The sequence below is a fragment of the Peromyscus eremicus genome, chromosome 8a (genome assembly GCF_949786415.1).
Source record: "Peromyscus eremicus chromosome 8a, PerEre_H2_v1, whole genome shotgun sequence".
NCBI lineage: Eukaryota > Metazoa > Chordata > Mammalia > Rodentia > Cricetidae > Peromyscus > Peromyscus eremicus.
Genome location: NC_081423.1, coordinates 17055837 through 17073834, shown reverse-complemented (window position 1 = coordinate 17073834; position 17998 = coordinate 17055837). Strand labels below are relative to the sequence as shown.

Below are 17998 nucleotides of genomic sequence, written 5' to 3'. Positions count from 1 at the left end.
GCAGAGACAGGCAGATCTCAAGGGCTTGGTGGCCAGCCAGTCTAGCCAAATTGGTAAGCTTCAAGTTCAATGAGATGTCCTATTTCAGAAAATAAGGTGGAGAGCTGAGCATAGTAGTGCAGGCCCTTAAACCCAGCACTTGAGAGGCAGAGGCAGGAGGATCTCTAGTTTGAGGTCAGCCTGGTCTATATAGTGAGTTGCAGGACAGCCAGGGCTATACAGAGAGACCCTGTCTAAAAATAAACAAACAAGTAAAATAATGTTGAAGATTGATGAGTTGGCTCAGTAGGTAAAGGCACTTGATTCCAGGCTCGATGTGAGCTGAGTTCAAACCATAGAACCCACATGGTAGAAGAGGAGAACTGTGTGTGTGTGCCTCACACACATACAACATAAGTAAGTGTAAAAAAAAAATGGTGGAGAGTGATAAAGACATCTGATGCTGACCTCTGGTCTCCATACTCACATGCTTATGCACTGCCTCCCCCCACATACATAAACACACACACACACACACACACACACACACACAAACACACACAGAGGAGGTACTGGGAAATCCCAGAAGGGGGATGGGAAGTCAGGTATTCAGACTCTCCCTAGTTTTGTTCTAATTTCTGCACCCTGCCCCTCTAGGGCAGTAGTAATCCTTGCAGATTTTATTAAGGCCCCTGGACACGTGACTGCTTTCTCTGATTTCTCCCTAAACCTCTCCTGCCCACAGTTCAGTGCCTATGTTCCAAGCACTTACCTGGTACAGGGCCTGTGGCCCTTCATGTTCTGCTGACATGTGCCTCTGTCCTTCAGCCCGTACCATGCCTTGCTACTACTCAGTGATGAGAAGTCTCTGCTGAGTGAGCTTCCCATTGACTGCTCTCCGGCTCTCGTGCGGGTCATCAAGACCACATCTGCTGTGAAGAACCTGCAGCAGCTAGCCCAGGATGCTGATCTGGCCTTGTTGCAGGTAGGCTGGGGATGTGGAAGAGTGGGAAGAAGAGGCCTTTGGGTACATTTAGGGGCAGCCTGTGGGGGAAGTGCTAAGTTCTGAGAAGAGCAGACTGCCTGCCATGCTGACTCTCCAGGGTCCTTGTCTAGCACGTGAGAAGACAGTCCATGACCGGCCACAGACCAGAGTGGTCTAGGTGGGAGGGAGGCTTGGGGTTCTGGCCTCTGAGTCACACCTGATTTAGAGCTGTCTTTGTGAGCACTGGAATGACTTCCTTCTCGATGAGCCACAAGAGAAAGGAGAGAAGTGTTCCCAGCAAAGGCCTGGAGGACAGGCCGGGGACGTAGTAGCATACAGCAGACCCACAGCTCAGGCCAGTCACGGTGACACATAAGCAAGCGTGTGGGAAGTGAGAGCTCGGACCTGAGCTGCTAACTTGCCCTACTGTGTGTGCTTCTGTCCTTTGCACATTTCCCCACCTTTTATTCTTTCTCTTTTCTTAATAAAATACCTCTTTAAAGATGAGACATGCAGAGATTCAGCCTTATTCTAGAGATCAGTTAAGTCCAATCAAATGTTCAGAGAAAGCCTTCCCTATAAGACAGAATCTGTTTAATTCAATCTCTGATGTCTGCAGGACCAGTATCTAAGTGAGTTACTGGTCCACGTGTATCCCTTTTGTTTCACTGCCCCACTCCCATTTTTTTTTGTTCCCAACCCAGCCCCAGAGTCATCAAAATACCCCCATTCTCAGTGAGGAGGTGTGGCAGAGCTGTAGAGACAGGCCCCAAGGCAAGTGAGAAACAGCTGATCAGGTTGTCCTCTACTCGTGAGGTAGCACTGTCTGTCTCAGACCAGCAGAAATGGAAAAGATCAAGTGCTAGATTCCACTCTGGGCTCAGAGGGAGGGCCCCTCGGCCTTGTCTGTGTTTCTGGTTGAAGTGTGGTGGAGGAAAAGCACAGAAGAAGCTGGTGTGCAGGGGCTTGGAGTGCTCCCCAGGTCACCTATGCCAGGGCGGGAGGTCCCATCCAGGTGACAAGTGTAAGGACAGGACCAAGTGAATGAATGCCAGTATCCTGATCTGGTAGTTGTGTGCACCCTTTGGCCGCCAGGGGGTAGCAAAAGCCCACCCCAGGCACCTCGGTTTGCTCAAGGGCTAGACTTCTCAGTGGGATGAAGTGACCACAGCTCTGAGGCAGGCCCTCTCTGATCTCTCTTGCTATGGCTCATGTGGACAAGAGAAGTGAGTTGGCATTGCTGGTAGTTTTTGCTTTGTGGACCTATTGGGCTTTTTTTCCCCCCCAAAAAAAATCCTTTCTATTCTCAGAATAAGTTTGTTCCTTCTCTCTATCTGGCTCTCCCTGGGCTCTGTGAGAGCACTTAGCATTCCTGCCTTTGTATTTCAACTTGGCCTCCTAAGCTGGACGAGACCCAGCAAGGACCACATTCTGCTTCCCTCTGTAACATCTAAGACACAGAACTTCAAATATATTCATTGTCCCAGATATCCACACAGAGGGGCAATGCTGCTGTTGTAAAGAGTTTGGCCTACATGGATGATAGTGTATTTTCATTTCCTACTGCAAGTTTGAAAAGACTTACTAAGAGGCTGTTTGATGGAGTCTGTGCTAAGACTGCGCCTGACCCTCACTGTTACAGTCCTCTTTGATAAACCTTTGATGTCTCCTCCATTTCCTTGCCTTGGCCTTGTCTGGGATCAGGGAAGAGGGTGTTGTTTCCTTCTGTACCAACACCCTGCTGAACCTGATATAAATAGGAATTTACTGCTGGTGTGCTTGTGTGAGACCCTGGGAGTTCTAGCCCTGGTGGTTCACCTCACCATTCTCTGGGACTGCTGTTTCCTGTAGATGTCCCTGTGGGGTACAGTGGACCTTTGCGGGGAACATGTGCCTTGGGTGTGAATGTCACACATAATATAAGATCACTCTGATGGGCCTTGGGGCACACTTGTGTAATTCCAGCCCTCAGGAGGCTGAGGTGGAAGGATCTGAGTTCAAGGATAGCCTGGGCTATGAAGGGAGACCTTGTCTTCAAAAAGCAAGATAAAACAATTAGAAAATCACTCATACCATATCAATCCAGAGAGCATAAAATTCTGGGAGTTTTGTCTTGATGAATCACTAATAAATAGTGCTGGAGAGGTGGTTCATTCTGTCGTTATTGCAGAGCACCTGAGCTGGATGCCCTGCACCCAGATCAGGCAGCTTCTGGGAACTCCATCTGATGCCTTTGGTCTCTGAGGGCACCTGTACACAACCTGAACACACATGTACACATAATTAATACAAATAAATGAAAAATTATTAACAGTTTCTCATGAAAGTTCTACATAACATAAATTACAGATCAGAAAGTCCCCACAATCCTCTATTCCAGAGATAAACCCTGAAGATCCTGTCAGCATTTCAGTTGTTGGTTTGAATCAGCGTCTTGTTATGTCTTCCTGACTGGCCTAGAACTTAGAGATCTGCCTGCCCCTGTCTCTTGAGTACTGCATTAAAGGCCCCTCAGACTTCTGTTGTTTTGAGATAGGCTGAATTCTGTGTGGCCTTGGCTGTTTTGTTTCTTCCTTTCTTTTTTCTTTTAGTTTTTAGAGACAAGGTTTCTCTGCACAGCCCTGGTTGTCCTGGTGCTCACTCATTAGAACCAGGATGGCCTTGAACTCAGAGATCCGCTTGCCTCTGCCTCCCAAGTGCTGGGATTAAAGGCGTGCGCCACCACCACTTGGCCTGCCTTGGCTGTTTTCAAGCTTGTAATTTTCCTGCCTTGGCCTCCTGACCTCTTGGGTGTGTCACCATACTCAATTCTTTTCAGTTTTTTTTTTTTTTTTTTTTTTTTTTTAACAGTCTAGCTGTCCTGGAACTCACTTTGTAGATCAGGCCGGCCTCAAACTCACTGAGATCCTCCTGCTTTTTTCAGGTTTTTAATGTATGTACACATATTTTTTTGGCAGTACTAGAGATGGAACCCAGGTCCTCATGACTGATTAGGCGAGCACTCTACTACTGAGTTTCTGATGTCCTGCATATCAGATGTTTACATTATGATTCATAACAGTAGCAAAATTACAGTTATGAAGTAACAAAATAATTTTATGGTGAGGGGTCACCACAACCTGAGGAACTGTATTAAAGGGTCGCAGCCTTAGGAAGGTTGGGAACCACTGACTTAGAGGTTTAAGAGTACTTCACTGCTCTTGTAGAGGACCTGAGTTTGGTTCTTAGAACTCGTGCTGAGCAGTTTACAGTCTCCTGTAACTCCAGCTCCAGGGGATCTTACAGTCTCTTCTGGCTTCTGAGGGTACATTATCATGAACACACACACACACACACACACACACTATTTTGAAGAAGGGAGTTGAAGGAGAGTTGATTGCAGAAGAGAAGAAAGTGATGTAAGAGTGGAGTTTGGCTTGATGAGACTGCAAGCCAAGGAATGCCAGCAGCTGGAATGGACAAGGACAGATGCTTTGTTTGAACCCCCAAGGGAGCACAGGTTTGCTGGCACCTTGATTCCAGCCCTGTCATTCTGATTTTGGACTTTTAGTCCCCAAAGTGGTGTTCTGGCTGCCTAGTGGGAACGTTTTAGGGGTAGAGGGGAGATGGAAATCAAGTGTCAGCAGAAATAGAGAAAGTGGGCATGTCTGCCCGACAGCTCATGCCAGTGGCATTTGGGACAAGAGCAAAGAGGGGCAACAGTGAGATGGCCGTTTGCTCCATGTTTGAGCTGGTTGTTGGCAGATACCTGCCCTTGGTAATATAAGATACTGTGTCCAGGCAGGAGAACTCACCACCCTGGGCCCATCTGCTGAAAGGATGGAGGGGGGGTCTTTGTGATCTATGTAGAACGTCATTGCTTGGGATTTCACACACCTTCTCATGAAGGGCTGTGGTGCTGTATTTTCAGGTCTGGCTGTCTCCATGAAGTTAGTGTGTATGAAGGCCACCCTTAGAAATGATTTCTGGTATCTTTGTGTATTTCCTGGTATATGAGAGCCTAGGAGAGCAGGATGGTCTTTGGGGAAAGCAAGATACATAGGGATGAGTTGGGGCTTTCAGTATGCAGGAGTGGATACAATGAGAGACTCCATATTTCATTACTTTGGAGAATGGTGCTGGAGTTCTGGTTGCCATGGGAACACTATGCTTCTGCTGGAAACATCCAGCCCAGGTAGGCTGATCAGGCTCCCCAGCACGTCAGTGTCCTTGTGTTCATGTGCTTACTGTCTAGCAAAACAGTGGTACCAAGCAGCACAGGGAACTCTGAACACAGAAACAGTGCTGTAGTAGTCTTTCTCTGTCCCACTTGCCAGTTTCCAAATAACTACATGGAGACTTCTTATTAATTATAAAAGCTCAGCCTATAGCTTAGGCTTGTCCCAACAGCTCTTATAACTTAAATCAACCCATTTCTATTCATCTATGTGTTGCCACATGACTTCATGGCATTTACCTGTTGTCCTGTATGTCTTGCTCCCTCTCTGTCTGTCTGGCGACTCCCTTCTTCTTCCTAGCATCCTCTCTGCCCTGAAAATCCTGCCTAGCTATTGGTCATTCAACTTTTTATTAAACCAATCAGAGTGACACATATTCACAGTGTACAAAAAGATTATTCCACGGGCTGGAGAGATGGCTCAGAGGTTAAAAGAGCACTGGCTGCTCTTCCAGAGGTCCTGAGTTCAATTTCCCAGCAACCACATGGTGGCTCACAACCATCTATAATGAGATCTAGTGCCCTCTTCTGGCGAGCAGGCATACATGCAGACAGAACACTGTATACATGATAAATAAATAAATAAATTAAAAAAAAAAAAGATTATTCCACAACACAGTGCTGGTGGTACTCACTGACCCAGGGGCTGGGGTGGTACAGTGCTGCTTTAGATTGGAGGTGTTCCAGAGTGTAGGCAGGAAGGCCATGGCCTCCAAGTTCAGTCCCTCCATCTCCCCTTGGTCTGCAGGTCTTCCAGCTCGCAGCTCACCTGGTATACTGGGGCAAGGCCGTCATCATCTACCCATTGTGTGAGAACAACGTCTATGTCCTGTCTCCCAATGCCAGTGTGTGTCTGTGAGTACCATTGGCTGCTAAAATCTAGAGTCTAAAGCCAGAAAGAGCCCAGCAGGACCCTTTAGTGGCACCTCCAGTAGCCAGGCACCAGAGACCCTGAGGCCAGCTCTAACTGTATCCTGATGTGCATGCTCACTCAGGTGTAGATCCCAGTTGATGTGGTGCTGCCCATGTTAAGGCTATCTCTTCCTGGCTCAGAACAGAGAGGGGTTCTGTGGCTCCTGCCATGTCTTGAGGGACAGTGCCTGCAACTTTGTCCATCTAAAGGCCTGCTGGGTCACCATACTTGATTCTGTTGTCATTATGCTCACCCAGACGGTTGCTGTGAGCATGGGAGACTGCATTGTGACCACCGTTGTCTGCTCTAGGTACTCCCCACTGGCCGAGCAGTTCTCCCGCCAGTTCCCGTCCCATGACCTGCCATCCATCCTGGCCAAGTTTTCCTTGCCTGTTTCTCTGTCAGAGTTCAGGAGCCCTCTGGCTCCCCCGGCACAGGAGGTGAGTCATTAGAGCCCCCATGTGGCTGATAAGGTAGACTGGGTCTAACTCCCTGTCTGGTGGCCCCTGACTCAAAGGCATTGTGGACCTTTTTGCCTTAGTTTGGGGGGACTTGCTGGTGAGTACTGCAGGCTTCCTATGGTCCATGGAGCCCACCATGGGTATCCTCGGGTCTAGGACTGGGTTAGGTTTGCCAGAAGGGCATTCATTGGCTTTTCTTGGGCTGACAGGATCCCCTTGTGCTGCCTCCTGGAAGAGGGGCTTCTCATAACGGAGGCTGCAGACAGCTTTGTTTTCACTAAGCCTGGGCCCTGCTTTCCAAGACAGCTTAGTTCCTACACCCCTTCCTCTGGGGGCTTAAGAACCATGGGATCTTTGTGTAGAACCCTAGGGTCTCTGGGCCTAGAGTCCTTTTCCTAAGACCTACTGTACATCAGGCTAGGACTGTCTTGCCTGGTGGGCCTGGGTCAGGGGAGAGGCTGGCAGTTGGAGGCTGGTTGTGGTGGGGGTGCTTCTAAAGGTGCAGTGGGCTGCAGGAGTCAGTCACTTTTCACAGCCCCACACTCAAGAGATGGTGAGATGGTGACTTGGAGCACAGAGGCTTTGCCCCCGCTCTCTATTAAGTGCTTTGAGCTCTAGGAGAGGATCTGGGGAAAGAGGACAGGTGTCTGAGACAAGCTGGGTGATCTCCATGCTTTATCTTCAAAGCAAAGTATTTGTTTTAATAGGTGTCAGATACACTGGGCAAAATCAGTCTTTAAAGTCAAATACTTCCCCTTCTCAAATTGTGAATGGGAATAAGATCCTGGGTTTTTAGCTCATTTACATGCCGAGTGTGCCAAAGTTTAAAGCTGCCTTTCACGGAGCCCTTGGTTTCCAGGAACTGAGCCAGGAGGATGAAAGATCCACTTTGCATCTGTACCCTCCCTCCTCTCCCCCAGGCAGTTCTTGGGGGAGGGTCTGGCAGTGCTCCCACCCCAGCAGAAACTTCCCAGTTGTCTGGATAACGGCTGATCTTCCAGGCCATGTCTGAGCAGCTGCTTCAGGCCTTGTCAGGGGGCTGGGATGGAGCTGTTTGGTTTGCCACATCCCAGGGACATACTGTCTAGTGCTTATGAAGCTTTTGTGTTTTACTTTTTATATTTTGTGTTTCAATAGCTTGAATTCCTATCGAATTTTATTTGGTTTTGACCATGATTGGTATGCATGTCTTCCTCCCCAGTAACTCAGCCCCTTCCATGAGTGACCTGAGCAGCAGCTCTTCTGGGCCTCCCAAAGACCAGAGCACTGTTCTGTCTGCACACACCTTACTGCTTGGTGTCTGTGCCTGAGAGGTACTTTTCCATTGGTGCTGGCTACTGCCTGGCCAGTGCTCCTAAGGCCTGATTGTGCCTTACCAAGGAAGAGCTGTTGGCTCCACACTGGAGCAGTAGGTCCCTTTCTCATATCCTGGAATCACCTCTGCTCTCGGAGCAGACTTTCAGCTAGAGCCAAGGACCCCCAGGGCAGTTGCTTCTCTGAACAGTGTGTGGGGCCTGCCTAGCTGTGGACTGTTAATGGGAGCAGGACTCAGTGGGCTGGAGGGAGGGAGGCAAGAACAGACCCTGCTGTAGGTAAGGTCAGCTCAGAAAAGGGAGGGAGCTGGTGTGTGATGAGAGTTCCTGCAAGTGCGCTCTGGGAATTCTTCCGGCCCCATTGCTGACCTTCTTCCAACAGGAGGCCTTCCTGTGTAGGTACTGGGGCTGCTAAAGGCCACAGTTCTCATTCTCCAGGAACAGAATCAAGACTGGAGTTGGGGTTGGGGATTTAGCTCAGTGGTAGAGCACTTGCCTAGCAAGCGCAAGGCCCTGGGTTCGGTCCTCAGCTCTGGGGGCGGAAAAAAAGAGTGGAGTCAGGGAAGCAGTCCCCACTGTCTCGCTCTGCTCACCCACAGACCCAGCTCATTCAGATGGTGGTGTGGATGCTGCAGCGCCGGCTCCTCATCCAGCTGCACACCTATGTTTGCCTGATGGCCTCACCCGGTGAAGAGGAGCCCCGACTGCGAGAGGATGATGTCCCCTTTACGGCCCGAGTTGGTGGCCGCAGCCTCAGCACGCCCAACGCCCTAAGCTTCGGCTCCCCAAGTAGGATCCCCATCCAGGACATCTGTCTGGTAATGGGGGGCTGGGAGACTTTGGGATGGCATCCAGGAAGCCTGGGCACTGTTGGAGTAAGAAGTGTCTTTACATGTCTGTACACTCACCTGCCTCTCCTGTACTGCCATTGGTCTGAGCGGGAAGCTCCTCCTCTGAGCGTTTAGCTGTAGTCAGGAACAGCCTTTGCCTACTGCAACACAGCTGGACTCCCCCACTCCAGCCTGTGCTCAGAGCAGGGCCTCATACTGTCATCATAGGGACCACAGCTGTCTGCTGTTGGCGTCCATGTGAACTCTTAACTAGTGCTTCATCCCCCATGTTGGCTAAGGTGTGGAACAAGACACCCAGGCCTGCCTTAGTGGGCATGCATCATTCTTCCATTCTGGGCCCTTGAAGCTCTTCCTGTAGGGACAGCTCCTTGTGTTCCAGGTTAGCCATACAAGAGGCATACACACTGAGGAGGTGGGATGGCAGTGAGTTCTTGCATGAAAGCATATGGTACAGTTGGGTACCGGAGTGGAGTGTGGCAGTGACGTCAGGATCTGGATGCTGTCAGTGCCTTTGATGCTCCCCATCTTGGCACACTTGGCATCACTTGGCGGTTCTAACCCACAGCCAGCAGTGATGACATGACCCTTACCAGCCCCAGTATGGACAACTCCAGTGCAGAGCTGCTCCCCAGTGGGGACTCACCACTGAACAAGAGGATGACAGAGAACCTGCTGGCCAGTCTCTCAGAGCATGAGCGGGCTGCCATCCTCAGTGTGCCTGCAGCCCAAAACCCTGAGGACCTCCGCATGTTTGCCAGGTAGGGAGCAGGCGACTGAGTGGGACGTGGATAACTGTGCACAGCTGCCTACTACCACAGTTCGCGGTGGGTCTCCACCTGGAATTGAAGGGCAGGAGCTATTGTCCAGGGGTGAGGATACAGGCTCTGGCCAAGCCCCTGGGTTTAGTGGGCAGCTTACTCAGTACTTCTGGATGTTCCTTGTCACTCCTCGAGAGGCAGCTACCCTCAGGTTCTGACCCACTTGGGGCTTGGCAGGAATAAATTCTTGGCCCTGGGGGAACTTAGGACCCTGTGTGATAGCAGCTTGATGTCTGTCATATCCATCCTGACTTAGGTGTTGTAAGGGCATGGTGTAATGGGAGAGGTCAGGTTGTCGGTGGTCAGTGTTTGAAGAATCACACTGCAGACTGTTGGAGGACCATTTGCAACTTTTCCAAGTGCTGATCAGGCCTTCCCTGTTCCCTGGCCTTCTCTGTGCTGGACCCAACAGCAGAAAGCTCCTGGAGCAGACTGAACCCAATGCCATGGGAGAACAGAAGGAAGCCGTTAGCATTCCTCTCTCCATCAGGGTGCATGCTTGGGCTGCTCTGGGTTTGCACAGCTGGGCTGCTTTGTGGACTCACTTCAGGCCCACCACCGGTCACTGGGGGATTGGTGGACATCAGTCCAGGATGCTTGGGCCCCGTCCCACAGCTCTTTACAAGCTTGCAGGCAGCTTACAGGTCTACCTACCAATGGCTATTGGAGTCCTTAGTAGCACTGGTCTTCTGCTAGGCTCATGCCACTCTCTGTCCTCCAGGCTCCTTCACTACTTCCGTGGCCGTCACCATCTGGAGGAGATCATGTACAACGAGAACACACGGCGTTCCCAGCTGCTCACGCTCTTTGACAAGTTCCGCAGTGTGCTGGTGGTGACCACCCATGAGGACCCCGTCATTGCTGTCTTCCAGGCCCTGCTCACATGAGCCCAGGCAGCGTGCCCAGTGTGAATGGGAACTAGTCTACCCCTGACCCAGAACTCCTGGCTGGCCTTAGGAGGATGGGCAGCCCCAGCCTGGCAGAACTGGTTCTTGTCCCAGCTGTCCGTCTGGTCAGAAGAAGCTATGGGGCATCCACTGCTGGACTTTTTAGTTTTGAGACAAAGACTTATGTAGCCCAGACCTCATACTTGCTATGTAGTCAAGGGTGACTTTGAACTCCTGATATTCCTGCCTCTGTTCCTGTGTGCTAGGATTACAGACATGTGTTACCAATGTTACTTTAAGAAATACATGTATATTTATTTTCATTTATAGCTTTGTGAGTGTGGGTTCCCTCAGAGGTCAGAAAAAAGCATACGCTGGAGCTAGAGTTACAGAGGTTGTGAGCTGCTGGGTGTGGTGCTGGGAACAGAACTCTAGAAGAGCAGGAAGCACTTTTAACCATTGCCATCTCTCTAGCCCCAGCAGTCTTACTGTTCAATCTTAATGTTCAATCCTTACAGCATCTTAACATTGCTGAGCTGGAGAAGGTTTTCTAGATGCGTCTCTCAAGTCCAGACCTTCACACACACAAGTTGTGTCTTTCTGATCCTTTTCTCAACCCTTATGCAGCTACTGTGGAGTATCCTAGGTGTGTGTACCCATACACTGATGATCCCCCTCTCCGGTGCCAGACATACTGGGTACCCAGGTTTTCTGACCTGGATGAAGAATTAACTTCATGCACACAAATTCTGGCTGAGACTTGGACAGTTCCCCACAAACAAGATATTTATTCTACTTTTAAACAATAAAAAGCCTGTCAGGCTGTTTGCTGAGGCTGATACATCTGTTCAGCCACTCTATCTACCACACTGACCCATGGGCTGCCCTGGACATAGAAGCGCAGGGGCTTCTGGGTCCACTCCCCTGCATGACCAATGCCTATGCGAGCTGCTGCCACCACAGCTGGGCTCCTGGACTCTAGAGGGCCATGTTCCAGCCACACAGCCTCATCTTGGCCCAGGTCTCGCTGGTCAAAGCTCTTGTCAATGGCCAGGGCCTGGCACAGCTTGGAGGGACCACTACAGAGCTCACGGTCCTTGAGGGTACGGCTGACAGGGCTTTTCCGGCGGGTGTTGCGAAACTGCCGCATGGTCTCCAGGCCCTCCAGGGGCTCTAGTGCTCTCAACAGGACACAAGCCCCAGCCCCTGTGGGACAGACAGACAGCCTGGAAGTAAACTTCAGACCTCCTGCCATATCCAGTGTTACAAGGGTGCTGCTGTCTTCCTGCACATGTGAACTGGTATCCACTATATCCAGACCCTTGGCATCCCCTTCCCTGTAGCGTCAACTAGGTTGGTTGCTATGCCTTCCCTGAGTACCCTGGGAAGCCTCTACCAGACAAGCCTGACAGTGAGACTCCACCATTGCTCTCCAAAGCCAGAACTATGATCAACTAGTGAGGCTGAGTCTTTGGCATCCTCTCTCTGTAGCTTCCCCTAGTCTTGACTGGTAGTGGCTATGAGGAGGGCATAGGAAGCCCCAGAGAGCCAGCACCTCTGGGGTAGAAGGGATGCCACTCTACTAGCAAATGGTAAGTCTCAGACCTAATCCACATATGACACAGGTCAAGGGAGCCTGAAAGGTCCAGTCTCTTGAATTCCTCCCTCCCATGCTGTACTTAGCTCATCATCTGTGACTTCCTCTGCCATTTCAGGGAGAAGCAGGACACATGATCCCTACTCTCAGCTCCCAGGACCACCTTATCATCCCCTACCATCCTGGCTCCCTCTCATCTTCATGCAAACACTTTTGATCTCCAGGTCCTTGCCTAACTCTGCTACACCTCTGCTTTAACTTAGCACTCTGACCTCTGCTCTGCTTGGCCCCGCAACCCTCATCCTCTTCCCAAACCTTCAGCGTTCACACTTGAGTGTCAGTGATACCCAGGTCTTTCGCCACTACTCAACATGGATGACCCTCACCAGGACCATGTGCGCCCTTGTGGAAATTTGCCCCCAACCTGGATGTTCTTGGGGGGTTTGGTTACATGTTCATCCTTGCCTCTGCCTTGTTCCCCATGCCCTAAGAACCCGAGAGTTTTCTCCCTCAGAGACTGCAGCACCAACCATCTCTGTTTCCTTAGTTCAGCCACACTAGCGGAGGTAGTTCTGTCTAAGAAGGCTTTGTCATCTCTCTCTCTCTTTAATTAGAAGAGGAGGAGGAGGAGGAGGAGGAGGAGGAGGAGGAGGAGGAGGAGGAAGCAGCAGCCTGGTGCTGACAGAAGCCAGAAGAGGGCACTGGGTCGCTTGGAACTGGAGTTACAGACATGGTTGTGAACTGCCATGGGGGGGGGGGGGGCTGGGAAGAGAACCCAGGTCCTCTGCAAAAGCAGCCACTGCTCTTAACCACTGAACTGCCTCTCCAGCCTCCTCTTGTGATGTTTTGATGTCTAGTCTGCCATAGTGTCACTCAGTATCAGCTTTGCGGTAAGCACAGAGCCAGTTACCTCCAGCTCCCATGGCCCCTGCACTGGACACCTTCAACCTTCTGCTATGGACAACCACAACTCCCTGCATCACAAGTACTTGTCCAACAAACCAAGAACCTTTGGTGACTTTGGGCAAGCAGGGGGTTGCTCAGCACATAGATGTTGAAATATGCCAACCATGTTCCTAGCCAGTGGTGGCTTTGGCAGGATGGTACTGTTCTTCAGGCTCAGAGCACTGAGAACCCAAGGCTACACGCTTGTCATGACAGAGCTGGACCCCAGAGGAGAGCCGGTTTCTCCCAGGAGCACTGCACCAACATCCCTCCATAAGTGCTGTCTGGGGCCAGAAGGTCCTATGTGGTTATTACAGGGTTTCTAGCAAGCCTTTACCTGCTAGATGCTAGCCAGTTACGGTAACTAAATGTGTCACCAAACATTGCCCGATGTCCCCTAAGGGGGCAGAAATGCTCCTGGGTAAGAATAACTGAGCCAGATCCCATAATAGGACTTTTGGCAAGGCTCCTGTAAGAGCCCAGCTCACCCACCAAACCACCAGTCTCTTGATTTCCACTTCCCTACCCCCTGGCCCACTCCAAATCTAACCCAGAATCAAAAACACCATTCTGAACTCTGGCCCCAGAACCCGACTGCTTTGCATTCAGGTTATCCTGTAGCCTCTGTTCTGTGGAGCCTCGGCTGCTTTAGCCACGCTTGCCCTGTCAAGAACAGCCAAAGCTCCTGAAATCCCCACTTAGCCCCTGGCAATGGCACCTCCTCACTCAAATGCCTGTCTACCTCAGTCTTCCAGGGGCACTGGCCAGCTGCTAGCCTGTCTGCTTCCCAAGCCCAGCACCACTAACCTTGACTGGAGACATTCAGGCAGAAGTACATGCCATAGATGAGGTACACATACAGGGTCCCAGGTTTCATGAACATGCCACGGTTGCGGGGAGTCTGCCGGCCACCCCTTGAGTGAGCAGCTTCATCTTCTGGCCCCAAGTATGCCTCAGTCTCCACAATGCGCCCTCGGAGTTCTGTTCCATCAGCGAGTCGTCGGACAAGTACCTGTGGGCAGTGAGTCTGCTCAGACAGTAGGGATGGGGGGGGCACCCACCTGGGCAGTCCCCACTTAGACCTCCTCTCTTAGGCTCAGGATGTACCAGGAACCCAGGCCCAGCCAGACCGAGCTACCTGGCTCCTCCATTGTGCCTCTTCTTTTGGTCTGCTCAGAGCTTGAATGCCGCTGTTAAGGTCAGCAGCCCTTCTTGACCAACTACAGTTGTTCACTAAGGGTTCTGACCACATCTCGAGATTCACTTGGATTCACTGTGAAGGTTGACCTCAAAGTCCCCTCAGCGGTGTCCTCTGCTTTCCCACATCCTCTCCCAGAGTTCCCTTGAGAGCCTTAAATGTTCAGTGGCCCCAAGGGGTCTCTACACAGCTTCCTGAGATAGTCCAGATTCCATGGTGTGCTTATTAAGCTAGGCTAGCCACAAACGATCTCCATGCTCAGATTGTGCCCACTAGTGCCAAGGCTTTAATGAGAAACAGGGCCAGCAGGGCCAGCTCATGCAGTGCCTAGTCTGGTCCATGGTCCTAAGAATGGCCAGCAGTCTTAACCAGGGCTCATAGAAGGATTTCAGGATCCAGCCATGTCCCTCACATCCTTAGGTTTGAGGGGTTATTTGGCCAGAGGGCACCTTCATCTCAGTCCGGGTAGACCCATGATGCCTCAGGGTTGATGTAACAGGCAGGGAGAAGGAAAAGAGGGCCAGTGCTTGCCATGGAAGCCTGGAAATCCTTTCAGGAACCCAGAACACTGAAGACAGGGATGAATGTTTTGGGAAGAGAAAATGGTCAGGGAGTGTTCCTTTACTAACTATACTCACATGCTCCCACGTCTCCAAGGGGCACACTGGGACTTTCCTGGTGGAGGGCCTGGGAAGGCAACATGATCTTCAGTCCTGAGTAGCCTGCTGTCTTGGCAGCTCACTGCAGTGAACCTTTACTGAGCGTGTGACCCACACCTGGGGTTTCCTTGACCAAAGGAATACACAGGCTAAAAATACTCCTTTCACTGCCAGACATCATCTTGTCTACCAATGTGGGCTCAAGCAGGCATGACAGGGAGCCAGTTGACATGCCCAGGATGCTGAATAGAGGCAGATGTATGGTGGTGGTGGTGGACCATCCTTGGGCCCTTGACCTAAACCTGAGATGAATCTGTGCCATGTTGTTTTGTCATATTATAGATGTTGATTACTATGGTGCTTTTAGAAGGCACACAGATGCTTGGAGCTTAAAACATCCTGACAACAGAATTAAGTCTCTTCTCCAGTCAGTCAGGGTCTGTTCCTGTTAACATGGAACTCTTAGTATCAGTTCTTCTATTAGAGAAACTGGCTGTCCTTGGCCATGCTACCCTAAAGGGAAGCTTGTTAAAGGAAAGAGGTGGGCCAGGGAACCTTTAAAACTAGGTCAGGCCTAAGCTCTGGCACCTAGGAATAGAGAGTGCTTCAGTGAACCTGGCCAGCTTCATGATGTGCATTTGGAAGGTGGCAGGCCACACCAGGCTGGGCCTAGGGTAATCCCCACCTCCCACTCCAAGCATGCCTGGCACAGCCCAGATCCTGGGCCTATACTGAGCCATGCAGCAAGAAGACCAGCTCTTTCAAGTGATTCAGATACTGGCAGCCTAATGGTATCCCTGGCCCCAGCCATAAGGGAACAAGGTAGGCAAAAGTGGTCCCTCACAGATGCTGGGGCCTATACCGTCCATAGTCCTTGTAAACAACCTGTCCTAAGGGGATTTCAGATAGAACAGTCCCTATTTCCCTGCTGGGTAAGGCTAACAACATACCTATTGTTACTGTCAAAGCAGGTCAGTTGCCAGTAGCCCTGCTACCTCCACCGAGGAACACCACTATCAATATTCTTATTCTTTGCAGTGATCCTAGACAATAGCCAAACTATCTGGGGCCAATGTGAACAAAGCAGCTACCTATGTGAGCACAAGGAAGGCCGAATTAGAGACGTGAACAAGTAGTGACCACCTAGGAACCTGTACCTGCATTTATATTACCTGTCCCAGAAATGCACGGGCCAGGGTGACTGCTGGCTGGTCAAAAAACTCTGGTCCCAGCCTGGTAGGGTGGTCCTCTGGGCTGGAGAAGTAGATGCTCCGCTGGAGGCCCAGGGTTGAGGGTGGCCTCTCTTTAGGGATCTGCTGCTGCTGCTGTGATTCTGCCAATTGCTGCTTTTTTTGCCCAATCTTTCGAGAAAGCTGTAACAGGAAAAATACAAAAGCAAGCGTGCCTGCCTGAGTTTATCTGCAAAGTGGAGTGCCCAATGTGTGGGTCATTTCGAGGCATAAACAGAATGCTCCAGCTAATACAGCCTCAGGGGCCTTGGAACATGGTGTGGGTAAGGACAGGCTGTAGGCAGTGCCAGGGTGGGTTGGGTGGGCATTCTTTGCCCACAGCTGATGTACATAGAAGAAACTAGAGTCGGGGGCAAAGGGAGAAGGTGGGTGCCTGAGTTTGATACAAAAAGGCGGGCATTTTCTGATTCCCATACATTATATCATCTTCAAGGAAACTTGTTTCTGGAACCTGGCTCTTTGTTCCTAATCCTGGCCAGAACCTGGGCAGGGCCTAGCACAGAAAGAGACTGAGTTTGTCTTGTCATTGTTCAAAAGATAGCTCATGAGGCTCCCTCAATGCTGGCCAGAAGACCTGACACACAAGGGTGCACATGGGGATGACCACCTGCCTGGTCCCATTGTAAGTGCTCAGGGTATAATCCTGCTGGCCCCCAACTGACCTGACTGCTTGGATATAAGACTAACTAGGAACTGGGATAAAAAGTCTATGAGTCAGTAAGACACAGCAGGCCTTAGTTTACCAAAAGCCGGGTAAACAAAGTAGGGACATCTGACTACATCCTTCAGCTATTGTGGTACAACAGAAGGGGAGTGAACCTGGGGCCCGGGCCAAGGCCTGCTCTCAGCCCAAGCTGGGCTTCAGCTATGACCACGGCTCCGTGGCTGGTTAAAGCGCCATTACTTTTCTTTAAACAAAGTTCCACGTAGACCACTCTGGCCTTGAACTCCTGATCCTCCTGCTTCCATCCACTTCCCAAGCACTGGAAATACAGACGTGCGCCACCACGCCCGGGTAAGACCCATTATTTTTATCTGCTGTGCTGACGTCCAGGTTGGACCGAGGCTGCCAGGCTGCCGGGAATGGATGCTGACGTGACCGTCTCTGCAGCCCGACCCACTGTGCCAGCTCGCCGTGGGCTCAGACTCCGCGACGCTGCGCCCCCTCTCACCGGCGCTGGCATCTGGCCGGCCTCACGACGTCCGGTCACTCGGGATCCTGCTCTGGCATTCCCCGGGCGACGGGCTCGTCCAGGAAATAGAGGCTGGTCGGTGTCGGGAGGCAGGGTCACGGACACCGGTTTTAGAGCTCCTCTGCCCAAGCCCGCACTCAGAACGGCCCGGCCGCGGGCGCGCATCTAGCTGCTTACAGGATGCACCCGGCCGCCGGAAGCGCGGAGAGGGCGGGGACAGGAGCCTGCGCCTGCGCAGAAGGCTCACAGCTCGGGGGTGGGGCGAGTGTGCGAAGAGGCGGAGCGAGGAGCCTAGGGGAGGGGCGAGGCGAGTTGAGGATCTTTCTTTACCTTCACCACTCGGGCAGGACCTCGGTTCCCCAGTCCGGTTCTACCCCAGTGGCTCGACTGCCGTCAATCCCGCCCCCCGAACCTGGACTGAATTTTCGAGAGTCCCAGGCCGGAAGGCCTTGCTTTGCGACGGGCTGGGTCACAGCGGGTGCTGTTGGTGCTGTGGAGAACAAACATGAGGTCTTGGAACCTCAGACCGAACTCTGATCCTGGAACTCTCCTTCTCCAACCTTATGGGGTGGGGTGGGGGGAGGGCTCGAACTGAACGGAAGTGGATGCCTGCCCCATCTGGAGGCCCCTGCCCTGGGTCATCACAGCTGATAAGTGGAAGGAAAGGGAACCCCGCCTTGGCAGTAGACTCCCCCCCCCCCCCCATGCCTGGAATTGCTGCGAAGAAGGCTCA

The 17998-nt window shown here is 51.5% G+C and overlaps 2 protein-coding genes, 1 long non-coding RNA gene and 1 other non-coding gene across 4 annotated transcripts in view; 1 reads left to right on the top strand and 3 right to left on the bottom strand.

Annotated features, from left to right (window-relative positions):
* Positions 1-10750, top strand: part of Nprl3 (NPR3 like, GATOR1 complex subunit) — a 37903-nt gene extending 27153 nt beyond the window's left edge. Inside the window, exons 8-13 of the mRNA XM_059270255.1 lie at positions 808-964; positions 5929-6035; positions 6404-6533; positions 8467-8656; positions 9284-9476; positions 10258-10750. Coding sequence (XP_059126238.1) covers positions 808-964; positions 5929-6035; positions 6404-6533; positions 8467-8656; positions 9284-9476; positions 10258-10423 — 943 coding nt within the window. The 3' untranslated portion in view covers positions 10424-10750. The remainder of the gene's footprint in view (positions 1-807; positions 965-5928; positions 6036-6403; positions 6534-8466; positions 8657-9283; positions 9477-10257) is intronic.
* On the bottom strand, positions 1706-1827 carry LOC131918144 (small nucleolar RNA SNORA55). The gene has a single exon (XR_009380884.1). It is a non-coding gene; the product is annotated as a small nucleolar RNA SNORA55 (small nucleolar RNA).
* On the bottom strand, positions 3046-6296 carry LOC131916753 (uncharacterized). Its single transcript, XR_009380591.1, has 2 exons — positions 5820-6296; positions 3046-3225 (listed from the first exon to the last, which is right to left on the bottom strand). It is a non-coding gene; the product is annotated as an uncharacterized LOC131916753 (long non-coding RNA).
* Positions 10751-11191: 441 nt separating the features above from the next.
* Positions 11192-17485, bottom strand: Mpg (N-methylpurine DNA glycosylase). Its single transcript, XM_059270254.1, has 4 exons — positions 17245-17485; positions 15995-16195; positions 13773-13977; positions 11192-11629 (listed from the first exon to the last, which is right to left on the bottom strand). Exons 1-4 carry the CDS (start codon positions 17428-17430, stop codon positions 11241-11243), a joined length of 981 nt encoding a protein of 326 aa, XP_059126237.1. The 5' UTR covers positions 17431-17485; the 3' UTR covers positions 11192-11240.
* Positions 17486-17998: the final 513 nt, after the last annotated feature.